This window comes from Heterocephalus glaber, unplaced genomic scaffold (assembly GCF_053883595.1).
Source record: "Heterocephalus glaber isolate CG9 unplaced genomic scaffold, H.glaber_assembly_v1.0 deba00001461, whole genome shotgun sequence".
NCBI lineage: Eukaryota > Metazoa > Chordata > Mammalia > Rodentia > Bathyergidae > Heterocephalus > Heterocephalus glaber.
In genome coordinates this window covers 28287367-28300042 of record NW_028258308.1, presented here as the reverse complement: position 1 = coordinate 28300042, position 12676 = coordinate 28287367, and the positions used below count along the sequence as shown (strand labels likewise).

General features: G+C 35.1%; 1 protein-coding gene across 1 annotated transcript; it reads left to right on the top strand.

The window, feature by feature from the left end:
• Positions 1-9358: 9358 nt before the first annotated feature.
• Positions 9359-11229, top strand: CUNH8orf48 (chromosome unknown C8orf48 homolog). The gene is given in 1 exon segment (XM_004867639.3): positions 9359-11229. A coding segment is annotated over 1 exon segment (795 nt). The 5' UTR covers positions 9359-10434.
• Positions 11230-12676: the final 1447 nt, after the last annotated feature.

Below are 12676 nucleotides of genomic sequence, written 5' to 3'. Positions count from 1 at the left end.
AAACAATCCAAAAATTCATTTGGAACAAGAAGAGACCCAGAATAGCAAAGCAATTCTAGGTAACAGAGACATGGCAGGGGGTATCACAATCCCCTACCTGCAACTCTACTACAAAGCTACTGTGATAAAAACAACATGGTACTGGCAAAGAAACAGACCTGAGGACCAGTGGAACAGATTAGAAGATGCAGAAACAATGCCAGACACACTCAGCCATCTCATCTTCGACAAAGGAGCCAAACACCCTCACTGGAGGAAAGATAGCCTCTTTAATAAATGGGACTGGAAAAATTGGGTTTCAACTTGCCAAAGATTAAAACTAGACCTGTATCTCTCACCATGCACTAAACTAAAATCAAAATGGATTAAAGATCTAAATATTAAAATAGAAACTCTGAACCAGTTGAAAGAGAGGTTAGGTAGAACCCTTGAAGACATGGGTGTAGGAAAAGATTTTATGAACAAAACCTCAGTTGCTCGTGAACTAGCACAAACAATCAACAAGTGGGATCTCTTCTTATTAAAAGGCTTCTGCACAGCAAGAGAAACCACCAGCAGTGTGAAGAGACAACCCACAATGTGGGAAAAAATCTTCACCTCCTCTTCCTCAGTCAAAGGTCTACTATCTCAAATCTATAAAGAACTTAAAAAGATCAGACCTCCCAAATTTAAAGACCCAATTCAAAAATGGGCATCTGAAATGAACAGACATTTCTCAGACAAAGAAGTAGAAATAGAAAATAAATACATGAAAAAATGTTCAACATCACCGGTCATTCGAGAGATGCAAATGAAAACAACTCTGAGATTCCACTTCACTCCAGAAAGAATGGCTGCTATCATGAAATCAAGCAATAACAAATGCTGGCTGGGCTGTGGGGAAAGAGGAACCCTGCTCCACTGCTGGTGGGAGTGCAGACTGGTGCAAGCACTGTGGAAATCAGTATGGAGATACCTCAAAGAACTAGGACTGGAAGTCCCATTTGACCCCTCTATTCTACTTCTGGGGATCTTCCCCAAAGAATTAAAAGAGTCATACCACAGTGATATATATGCACCCAGATTCATAGCAGCACAGTTTGTGATAGCTAAAACTTGCAAACAGCCCAAATGCCCATCAACTTGAGACTGGATAAAGAAAATGTGTTTTTTAAAATAAAATGGCATACTACTCAACCATAAAAAATGAGAAATTAGAGACATTGATAGCTAAGCAGATGCACATTATGGCAATACTCTTAAGTGAAATAAATAGGACACACATGAATAAATACCGAATAGTTTCAGTATTTAAAACAGTATTTCTGGTGTGAGAAACTGAAAGTGTAAATAAGGACTAAATGTATAATAGGTAATGTGAAATAGGAGGAAAAGGGGCAAAGGGGAAGGAAGTGGGAGGGGTAGGGGAAAGGATAGAAGGGAATGGGATTAATATGAGAAAATGGAAAAATAGGAACAAAATCTTTGTAAATAGGGAGGAATGGAGGGGTTGAAGGGAGGGCTGGGTAAGGGTGAAAAATAAAAACCAGGAGAGATTATGTAAAGGTACAAATTTCCAATGATGAATGTCATTATATTGTATACCTAAAGTATACCAATGATTAGAATGAATAATCGATAATGCAAAATAGGAAGAAAAGGTCCAAAGGGGTAGGGGTAGTGGGAGGGGCAGGGGAAAGGAAAGAAGGGAAAGGAAAAATGATGAGAAATGGAAAAAATGGAAATAAAGTCTTTGTAAATAGGGAAGGGTGTGTGTGGGGGGAGGGAGGGCTAGGAATGGGGAAAAAACAAGAACCAAGATGCATTATGTAAAGGGACAAGTTCCCAATGAGAAACGTAATTTTGTTGTATACCTACAATGTACCAGTAAAAGAATTTAATAAAGTGCAAAAACAAAAATTTCAACACTTCTCAAAACTCTTGTACACTCTTTTTGCTTTATTTCCCTCTATGTCATATACCTTTTAATGTGATTTCCTAATGGGAGTATGAGCTGCGTGAGAAAATGGTTTCTTGAATGTTTTATTTGCTATGGTGTTCCTCATGGAAAAAAAGTAACATGCTGAGAAAGAGACAAAATATACACACTGACTTTAGGCTACTGAGCACATTTGGGGAGGAGAAAGAGAATGAAATAAAATTAGGTAGGAATAAACATGTGGCTTTAGCTTTATTATTTGAAAGCTTTTTTAGATAAGAAAGGAATGATGATAATAAGGGCTTATTTTTGAAAAATATTAGTGGAGACCACATGCATTTTAGTCTTATTTTTGTTCCAAACTTTCAGAATGTTTAAATAATTTATGGTATTAAAAGCCAATTAACTAAGAATATCAGGTAGCTATAGTTCTGTATGGTGGGAGCAGACGGGAGGGTTGGGGGTGGATGAAGAATGAAAAAAATCATGGTTAGGAGTAAGGTGATAATATGATGCTACTCTCTAGTGTCCCAGAAGGGTGCCTATCAAACCTCAGCATGCACAGTAATCAGTGAGGAATGTACTTTGCGCTTCAAGTTCTAGTTTAGTTGCTCTGAATGAGGCTGTGATGCCTGAGCTTCCTGACCTGGAACACTGGTAAAGGGGCCTGGAGTGTGGAATTTCTAAAGTTTGAGAATCAAAAAGAATATGAAGATGGTATCAATAATGAGATAATTGGGCTCAATAAATTCATAGGCTTTAGTCTCTTACTTCATTTGTTAAATTTGATGAGGTAACTTGTATGCTTATAATTATGGGATGGTTAAAATATTTTTATGCCTATAATTTTACTAATGCTTTGGACAAATTTTATAGCGTAAATAGAAGAAAAATGTGAAACTTAGGTAAAGCACATACTAAAGTTCAGGTTACTCATAAAACAAGATGCTGTGGTCTAAATGTTTATCTACCTCCTCCCATTCATGTATTGAAGCTTCACCCTCGGTTTGATGGTGTTAGAAAATGGCATCTTTTGGAGGATATTAAGTTATTAGAGCAAAGCCCTCTGGATTGAAATTAGTGGCCTTATACAGAAGGCTCCAGAGAGCTGCCTTGCTTCTTCTATTATGTGAAGACACAAGGGAAGGCAGTATCAATGAACCTGAAAGTGGGCCCTCACCAGATGGAATCTTGACCATGGAGTTCTCACCCTTTATAATTGTGAAAAACAAACTTTTGCTGTTTTTAAGCTACCCGATCAAAAGCATATTTAAAACATAGCAGCCCATATTCACTAAAACGCAGTGTTAGAAGATTTTGTTTGTTTAAAATTCCTACGTAAGTCTACTGTGGAATTGTCAAATAACGGTGACTAGAGTAACAACAATGTACTTGGTGATAAGCCGCGTTCTATGCTATTTCTCTCAGTCCTCAACACCATTCCTAAAGATGGGTGCCTACTGTCTTGTGGCTAACAATGAAGACCCTGCTACTACTTAAGTTTGAGGAGTTGTGCAAAATATTTTCTTTATAAAATTTACAGATTTTGAAGAACTATAAAATATTTTAAATTTGTGTTTAGGACTGTATATAGTTTTCTAATGATTGTGGATTTTTCTTTAGATTGTGTTATCAAAGTATGTATTGGACACATTAATGATAGTGAGAGAAGGAAGGGCCCAACCACATAACAGCATGAGAATGATATGTAAACAAATACAAAAGTTGTGTCACATTTAATACTTCCTACTCACATTGAGGATTACACAGTGCAATTAATTTTGATCCCATTCTCTTTGTCATGGATGAAGTTTTTCTTATCTCTTATTATTATAATGTCACTATATTTGACATAGAGGGGCTACTTCAAGAGTGTCAGTGACTTTTTTATCCAAACCTTTTATCTCTAAGTGGCTTCAAAATTATAAGAGGTGCAGTAAGCAATGAAATCTAAGACATAGCAGGAGTTGCCTCAATGTTTTAGAGATACACATCTTAGTAAGGGGTTTAACAAATTTGTACATGAGACTTAGCCACTGGGAAGGACAAGAAACAGCCTCTGCTAGCCAGAACAAAGGCTAACATTGTGAGATTTCAGTGGCATAATATACAGGCCTCAAATCAGAGGTCTGGTCAGTGCAATATAAAGGAAGTGCTTCATTAGCTATCATAGTGAATATTTCTCTGTCTTGTACCACACGACAGCATCTAGCAAGGGCATGGATGCAAAGAATGAGCTATTCACTCAAGTTTCATAATCTTCTTCTGTTTTAGCCTCCTGGGTTGACAGCTCTCAAGTTAAGCATAGAGGGTTCTAAAGAAACAGTCTTACATTCTTCAGTGATATCGTTTGTTTTTGGAAAATGCCTATCTAAAATAAGAAGATAAAATAAGTTTAGCTTGTGAGCCAGATTTATTACATTAGCTGTCTACAGAGTGTGGTGATAATTTTTGATAAGTTTGAACATTTTGATAAATTATTTTTAAAGAATCGTCTCAATGTTATTTGAATTTTTATGTCATTCGAACCTATGCAATCACATGAATATTCATGTGATTATTGAAAGCTCTCTTTATAAGTAGAAAAATTATAGTGAAATACTTTGCAGAATATTGAATAGTAGAAAAGTAGTAGTTTTCAGGAAAACCACTGTGAATTCCAACTCCATTATCCACAGCCACTGATTCCTGTACCTCCCTCCAAAATATAAAATAAACAATTCAAATTCAAATTAATAGCAATATTTTTGAATTCGTTTTACACATCATCTATGCTTTAAGGGAAATATATTTAGATTCTCATTTATTCTAATTTTCTAGATTTCAAGGTCAGGCTTCAATAGTATTATCCAAAAGCTCCTGCAAGCTCACTGCCTAAAATTGCACAAAGATGCTTAGGACAATTCTGAATTTTAAATATGGAAGGGGAAACAAATAAAGTAGCTATTTATTGGGCCAGTGGCAGGGGCCTAGATATTATTTTATAATCTTACAGTTTTTAAGATGAAGTAGCACAAAAGATCATACAATTCAAAATTCATATTTAACATTATTTATTGTTAAATTGGATTGCTGCCCTTAAATACATTGAAGATATTGAAGACATTTATTTCAAAAATACTGAGAAATATATGACCTAAACTTGTTTTGAATTTTACCAGATACTCAGGTTGAGCAATGGGAAATCATAGATTAATGCCTAAAATCATTAAAAATACTGAAATATATTTAACAAAAATCTGAAAAGAAAATCAATTTAAAAATTTTTCCTTTTTTAAAAACAGGAACAATACTTTCTTTCCCCCTTCCTTCCTTCATTTGCCACTCCACCACTGAGCTAATATCTTCAGCTCTTTTAAAAAATTATTATTATTATTAATTATTATCATTATTATTATTATTATTGTGAGACCGTCTTGCTAAATTACCCAGGCTGACCTTGAACTTGTGACCCTCCCACCTCAGCCTCCCAGGTAGCTTGGTGTAGGTGTGTCCCACTGTGCCCAGAGAAGAACAATTCTCTCTCAAAATAATTTCTTACTTAAAAGATAAAATAAGAGCAATCATTCTATAACTGACCTGTGAAGTTTGTGATAAGGTCAGAGAATATATTGATACACACAAAGCTACCATGACCCTTCATCTAAAACAAATATGATTCTCAATTCACAGATAGATCCCTATATTTAACAATTCTGTTTTTGTCACTTAACAAATCCGCAGATTTTATATTAAAAGCTCATCACAAAAGTAGACTTTTGAATTAGTCTTTAATCTGGTCCCATACAGATCATACATTATGGATAAACTGCATCTTTCACCCCAACCATATCATAAATTCTTGTGTTGCAGTGGTGATCTCCAGTATCTTAGTATGTGACCTTAACTGGTGATTAGGGCTTAGTAGAGATAATTGAGCTATGATGAGGTCATTAGGGTAGTCTAATATGGCTAGTGTCTTTATAAAAAGAAAAAGAATTTGGATATAGAGACGCTCATACAGGGAAAACGCCTTGTGAATATAAAGATGGCCATCCACGAGGCCAAAGAGAGAGGCTGGAGAAGACCCTTTGCTTACTGACCTCAGAAGGAACCAATCCAGATAATTCTTTGATCCAGTGATAATTAGCTTAAAAAGGATAACAGGTTACATTCATTTTTCTTAATTATAAAAAATATGTTGGTTAAAACTCAGAGCTGTAAAATGTCTAGGTTCAAACTTTGTGTTGCTAGTTTATAAGAATTATATAAGAATCAATTCACCTATAATTATTTAGAAAAATTTAAATAAATAGCATATATGTAGAAATTATTTAAAAATGAAAATCCACTATGTTTTCTGGATTTAATTTTAGTTGTTAATGATGCAAGCCCAGGTAAAGTGAATGACATTCAGGCAATATTGGAAGGACACAGATGGAATATTTATTTAACAATTTGAGTTAGCGATCTTTTCCTCCATTAATTTATTAATTTCTTCAATATTCTGTGTACTTATTACCTATTACTTATCTATTTATATAGTTATCTATCTACATATAAGAGTTTTTCAATAATAGTATTTTTAGGCCAATTTATGCAATACAGATCATTTTGCTTTCTTGCTTTATAAATTCAAAACATTTCTAATCTGTGAGATATCATATATATATTTTCCAAATGAGGGCTCAGATAAATATCCAAGTTTGAAAATGGGTAAATTCACTAACTGTACTACTAGAAGATTCTGATTTTAATGGTGATTCTATGAATTTACATGTGGTTAAATGTGATAAAATTCATGAAATTTTACACCAACTGAAAGAAGTAAGCAATTTAAATATAACGACTTTAAATAAAATAGACTGCTATATTACAATCATAGGGTAGCCAGGAAAAAAATATTGATAAATGTGATATATGAAATAAAAAATCAAAATTTTATGTAGTGAAAATAGCATAAGCAAGTAGAAACAAGGAAAGCATTTGGAAAGTATGCTACAGAAAAATGAACTATTTCCAATATGTGAAGTGTTTTAACAGAACTGACAAATATCCTATAGAAAAATGGACAAAATTAATGAATATAGCACACATAAAAAGAAATGCAAATGGACTTTATACACAAAATGGTATTCAATCTCACTAATAATAAAGGAAATTCAATTTCATATTATATTGAAATATTATTTCTGATTCATTAGGTTGGCAAAAACTCATAAATTTGAGTAAATATCCTGTGTTCCAGGCTTTTGGGGACAGGTGCTTTCATACATTTCTGGCTGGAATGCAAAATGTATGCCTCCTAGACAGGGAGATTTGGAAATATGTAGAAAAACGACATATTACCTTACCCTTTGATTCAATAATCTCACTCCCAGGAGCCATCTTGGAACATATACCTCCACAGACACAAATAAAATTTTGTTTATTTTTTATGATAGCAAAATGTCCATCAAAATGTGGAAATCAACATCCCTACAATAGAATAGTATGTAGTTGTAGAGAGACATGAAGAAGATAACATGTGAAGTGATAACTAATGTGAAGTGATAGCTCGTATACATTGTTGAGGAAAAAAGTATACAGCAATGTGTTGAGTATGTTAAATATTTTTAAAAAGTGAAACACATCTGTATATTGATTCATACTTTCAAAAATAAACTTCAAAAGATAAATAAAAAACTTCAAAATAACGATTATCTCTAGGGAATGTAATGATAAGCTCAGAACACAAATTTAAGGAGCCCATTTGTGAACTGCCAAGTGTAATACGGTTTTCCCCCTCAAATAAGACTGACTTACACTGGGATGTCTAGGATATCAATAATTACCAAGTGCTTGGATTTCCATTGTTACCCAAACTGATGAGAATGTGTAAGGAAGATTACATTAAGAAAGGGAAGTAAAAATGCAGCATTTTCTTTGTACATTTAAATGTTGTTTATAAAATTTTAAAGGAACTATTCCGAAGTTCATCAATATTTGCTAAATCAAGTGAAAACAGTTCTGTTACAAAGTTATTGAGGCACTGAAATGCTCCTATCGAATTTTCTGTGAGAATACAAATATTTCTTTTGTGTCAATATTTTGATTTTCCTTTTCTTCATAAAAGCAATAAAATGCTGAAAATACACTACTGTATCTTTCCTTTCAGTTTCCCTAAGATCTACTTTCAGTATGATGAGTAGTAGGAATAATTTGTACCCATCAGTACAGAATGAAAAGATTTAGAAATAAGATAGGAAGTTACAGCTCACCACTCCCTTTTACCCTTTATACTTTTCTATTATTTTTCTCTTACTCAAAATGGCTAATTTAAAAAGCTATCATAAAGCATTATTTGTGCTCATCATTCTCTTAAAGATTTATATTAATGCAGAATTTTTTTTCAGCACCACATACAAAATTGTCTGAGTTTTTTTTTTTGCACGTATGTCACTGACAAGAAAGAAGACAGTAGATAAATATTATTTTTATTTCACAGATAGGAAACATATAACGATGGTATAGAATTTGAATATACTCAAACTAAAATTAACTCAGAATTGAGAAGTTAAGAATATATGATTTATATTATGAGTTTCTATGTTAAAATCAAACTTTTCCTCTGTCTTCAAGAATATTATTTATAATGATACTACTGTTGAGCTATTTTTTTCTTCTTTAGTTAACACAGTCATTAGTGTTAACCTTCCCACTGGATCTTGCTGCTTATGAAAAATTGATTAATTATATAATTTCCCACTCTGACATACTGTCCTTTATGACTAAAACGGTTTTTTAAGACTCAAGAGAAGCTTACAATACTATTTTAAAATAAAAGGCAAATTACTCTAAATATTTAGTATAAGATATAAATATACTTTAATACAGTTGCTTATCCATGTTATCAGAGAACTGTAGTTTATAAGAAATTGTATATAAATATGAATGAGTAACTATGCAAAAGAATGAGGGAGAGTTTTGAAATAAAAATTTAAAAAGAAAAATCTTGGGTCCTGCTGAAATTCATTGGCACTATCCACAATTACCTCCTACTTCTTTTTAAAAGACTAACATTAAATGATAAAATAGAATTTGTGTTGCATAAATGAAGTTGGAATCTCATCTTAAATATAAAGCTAGCTCATAGTTGAGAAATGCTTTTTGAATATTTCAGATATTTGATTCCTTGCCAACTGGGGAATATTAAATCTATCTGGCTCCACCTGAATAATCCCTCCCATTGGGACAGGGAGAGGGATAGACGGAGAGGGAGGCAACAGGCAAGGGGAGGGGGAAGAGTGCACTGAGAAGGGCATCCAGTCTCTTGAAATTATTTCAGATATTGGGTAAGATTTAGACTGAAGGTATTTCTTAAGACCTAAGAAAAAGTCCATCTCCAGAGTTAACATGTTATAAATTCCCGAGAATAACTGTTAATAAGATTTGACATGTTTTGTGAAAAGAATATATCATGGGTGACAAAGTTCCGAGGTTCAGGGGGGTAAAAAAGATCCGTGAGGTGATATCTATTTCTGTTTCTATAGTCACTCAACTCACTCACTCAGAGATTTATTGAGCAAGTAAAGTCCGTCTGCTGATGTAGTCTGCCACTCTGATCCGGTTTCTGCCTCCATGATCCCAGACGCAGACGCAAGACTGGGAACTATAAAAGGAAAGCTGTAAGCCTTTGCGGCAGGGGTGGGCAGGAGGCTCTTCCTGTGGAAACAGGACTTGGGCTAGCAGGAGTAAGTAATCAGGAGAACGAGCGGCACTGATGTGGCAGTTAGAGGGGACCGGCACGTACAAATTCCGGAGAAACTGATTTTGGAAAACTCCAAGGCCCTCAGACTGCAGGAGCGCAGCCCTCTGCGATGGGCTCCCCCAGCACGGTTCATTATTTAGACTTACATCTTTTTTTTTTTCTTTTCTTTTTTTATTGACTTACATCTTTAAGACGTATGGTCTGCAAGTAGATAACCATACAATAACAGAAAGCTTTTACTCGTGCATTTTAGCCAGCACCTTTTGTTTCTTTGTTTAAAATGCCAGTTGCTTTTAGGCGAGGCAGGCATTTTTGGATGTCAGGGGCCAACTATCTCTACTGAAATCTGTTCGTACATGTACAAGCTGTCTGAACCCTGAAGTAAGGCCGCTTGCCTCGTTCACCAGTGAACCATTGTACTAGATTCAGCAATTAAAAGAGCAATCCCGACAAAGAGCCGAGAGGCAGAAAAGCCTGGATTAACCAGCCTGGATCAACAGCCTGGGAGGAGCCGGTGCCCCGAGCGCGGAGTAAAGGGCGGGGCGCATGCGCCTCTACGCCCTGTGTACGTGAGGCGTTGCCAAGGCAGCGGGGAAAGGCGTCACCCGGAAGATGAGCCCAGTGGAGACGTTGGCATCCAAACTCCCGCGATGTGGGCTTTTCCCTCACTAACTTCTCAGATAATGTTGACTACAGGAAAGCAGACCATGAATTGAATGTGACGAAATAGAATGAGGGTCTGTCCAGAAGTCGGAAAATTCAAAAGGAGGACGGAAAATCAGCCTAAATGGGCACAAGCGCTATGACACACCTTCCCTTCACTAATGAGGTACAGAATTCACTTAGCTCCTCTGGAGGACGGCAGACTTGGTCCCATGCCTCGGAGAGCCAATTGAACACTGAAGATCCGACTACAAGCTTGGATGAACAAGACAAACAATCTGAGCTTTCAGAGTCCAAAAATAATGAAATGAAGCTGAGTAAAAAATGGATCAACTACCTCAAGGGGAAAGAAACTAACTCTGGACGACACGAACCACACAATAAACTTCAAACAGAAATCACGCGGGTACCCAATGAAGAAGCGCATGCCCGGCAATCTTTTTGCACCATTAAGATAAACTTGATCCATCACAGAATGAACTTGAAGGAGAGGAGCAGCAGACATAAAAAACTGCAGCTTAGATTGAATGAGGAGGAGTCAGAGATAGATGCCTTAAATTGTACTGTACCCGATGAACTTTTGAGCAGAGTCTATTTTAAAAACATGAATGTGACACTAAAACAAATGGAAGCAGCTAAGCAACACATTTTGTCTCAGTGTCCTAGTTGTAATAGGAAAAGAGCAGAGCTGGCTCAGTCTGCATTCCTGAGACAAAAGAAGACTTTACTGGAGTCACTTCTATTGGAAGAGAAAATTGATGAATATCTTCATACTACTGATTTTCTCACCCGTGTGGGAGAAGCACATCAGGCCCTTCCCAGGCTCTTGGATGAACCCAGAATAATCTGGAAAAGACTGAATGAGAAAACTCAGATCCAAAACTGTAGCTTTGAAAGATAAGATACAAAGCAGATGTAGCCACTTTACCTAAGCAAATAGGAGATGGTGATTGTTACCGATAATATGTAATGTGTATAGATGTTCCTGTTGTGTATTTGGGTAATTACTATTATTTTGACAGTCATTTGAATGTGAAACTTTCATACTTCTTTCACAGATTTGAGGGCTAAGAACTTTCCATCCTATATGTTTTTTAGAGTATAGAAGATGATGTTGTAGTTTGAATGGTTACAAAGTTTTTACAGGGATCCAGGAGAGAGGTATTGGTGGTTGGGACTACTGACAATAAAAAGAGAAAAACATACAGTGATGTTAGAGATGCTTAGGAAGTAAAAATTGACTTTTTGTGATGAAATGACTATGGAGATTTAATAAAAGGAATATGTTAAAAATGTTAGTACAGTTCTCACTTGTATACCTGGATGAATGATAATTTCATTAAGATAGGAAAACTAGAAGAGGGCCATGTGTAATGGGAGTGATCAATAGTGTAATTATTTGTCATGAGTAGTTCAAGGTACATTTGAGATATACACATTTAGAGTTGGAGGAAACATTAAGTTGTTTGTACAGACAGCTTGGAGAAAAAGTCTAGAGATTTGAAATAAAGGGACAAGTGGAGAAAGTATTGACATATTTGGAAATTGAAGCTAAAGATGCAGTGAGCTCTGCTGAAGGAGAATAGAGTGAGAATATTAGCAAGGTTAGGACTAACTCTTGAGAAATGTTAACAGTTGATGGCCAGGTAGGGTGAGTAAACTCATAAAAAATGTTGAGGAATAAAGGAAACCAAAACTGTGTTGTGGCACAGAAGTCAAGGAAAGAGAATATTTCAACAAGAATGGGATATCTTTCCATGTCAGCGTAACATAGAGAACACATAAAGGATGAATTAATCATGTGTTGGACACTGTTGATCTTAGCAATTGCCATGATAGAAATGGGCTAGCCCGAGTAGATTAAGGAGTAAATGAATAAAGAAATAAATAATATGCATTGGACTATTCTTTTGAGAAGATTAGTTGTGATGGGAAATAGAGTTGAAGCTGGAAGTAAATGTAGAGGTGAGGGAAGAAAGAAACTTTGGTCATGAAGATTTTATGAAACTTCTGTTATTTTCCATTCTGAGGAAAGATTACTGCGCTACTTAAAAAAGCACACATAGGAAAAATGTTGCATGATCAATATTTAGTATTTACTTTCTCTATAAAAATACAAATCCTAAAATTAGTGGTATTTCCTAGTGGTCATTTTTCTACATGTTTAACAGCTAAGCTGTTTTTATGGAAGAAAAATTTGCTTTCATAGTCAGTGTGAGTCTTTGTATACTAAGTTGTTTTACTCTTTGTGAACTTCACACATATAAAGATGCTCTTTTTTTATAATAATATATTTCCTTTTTGTAAGTCATTCCTAAATAAAGCAGAAAAAATTATTACCATTTGTATAGTAATGAAAAAATTTG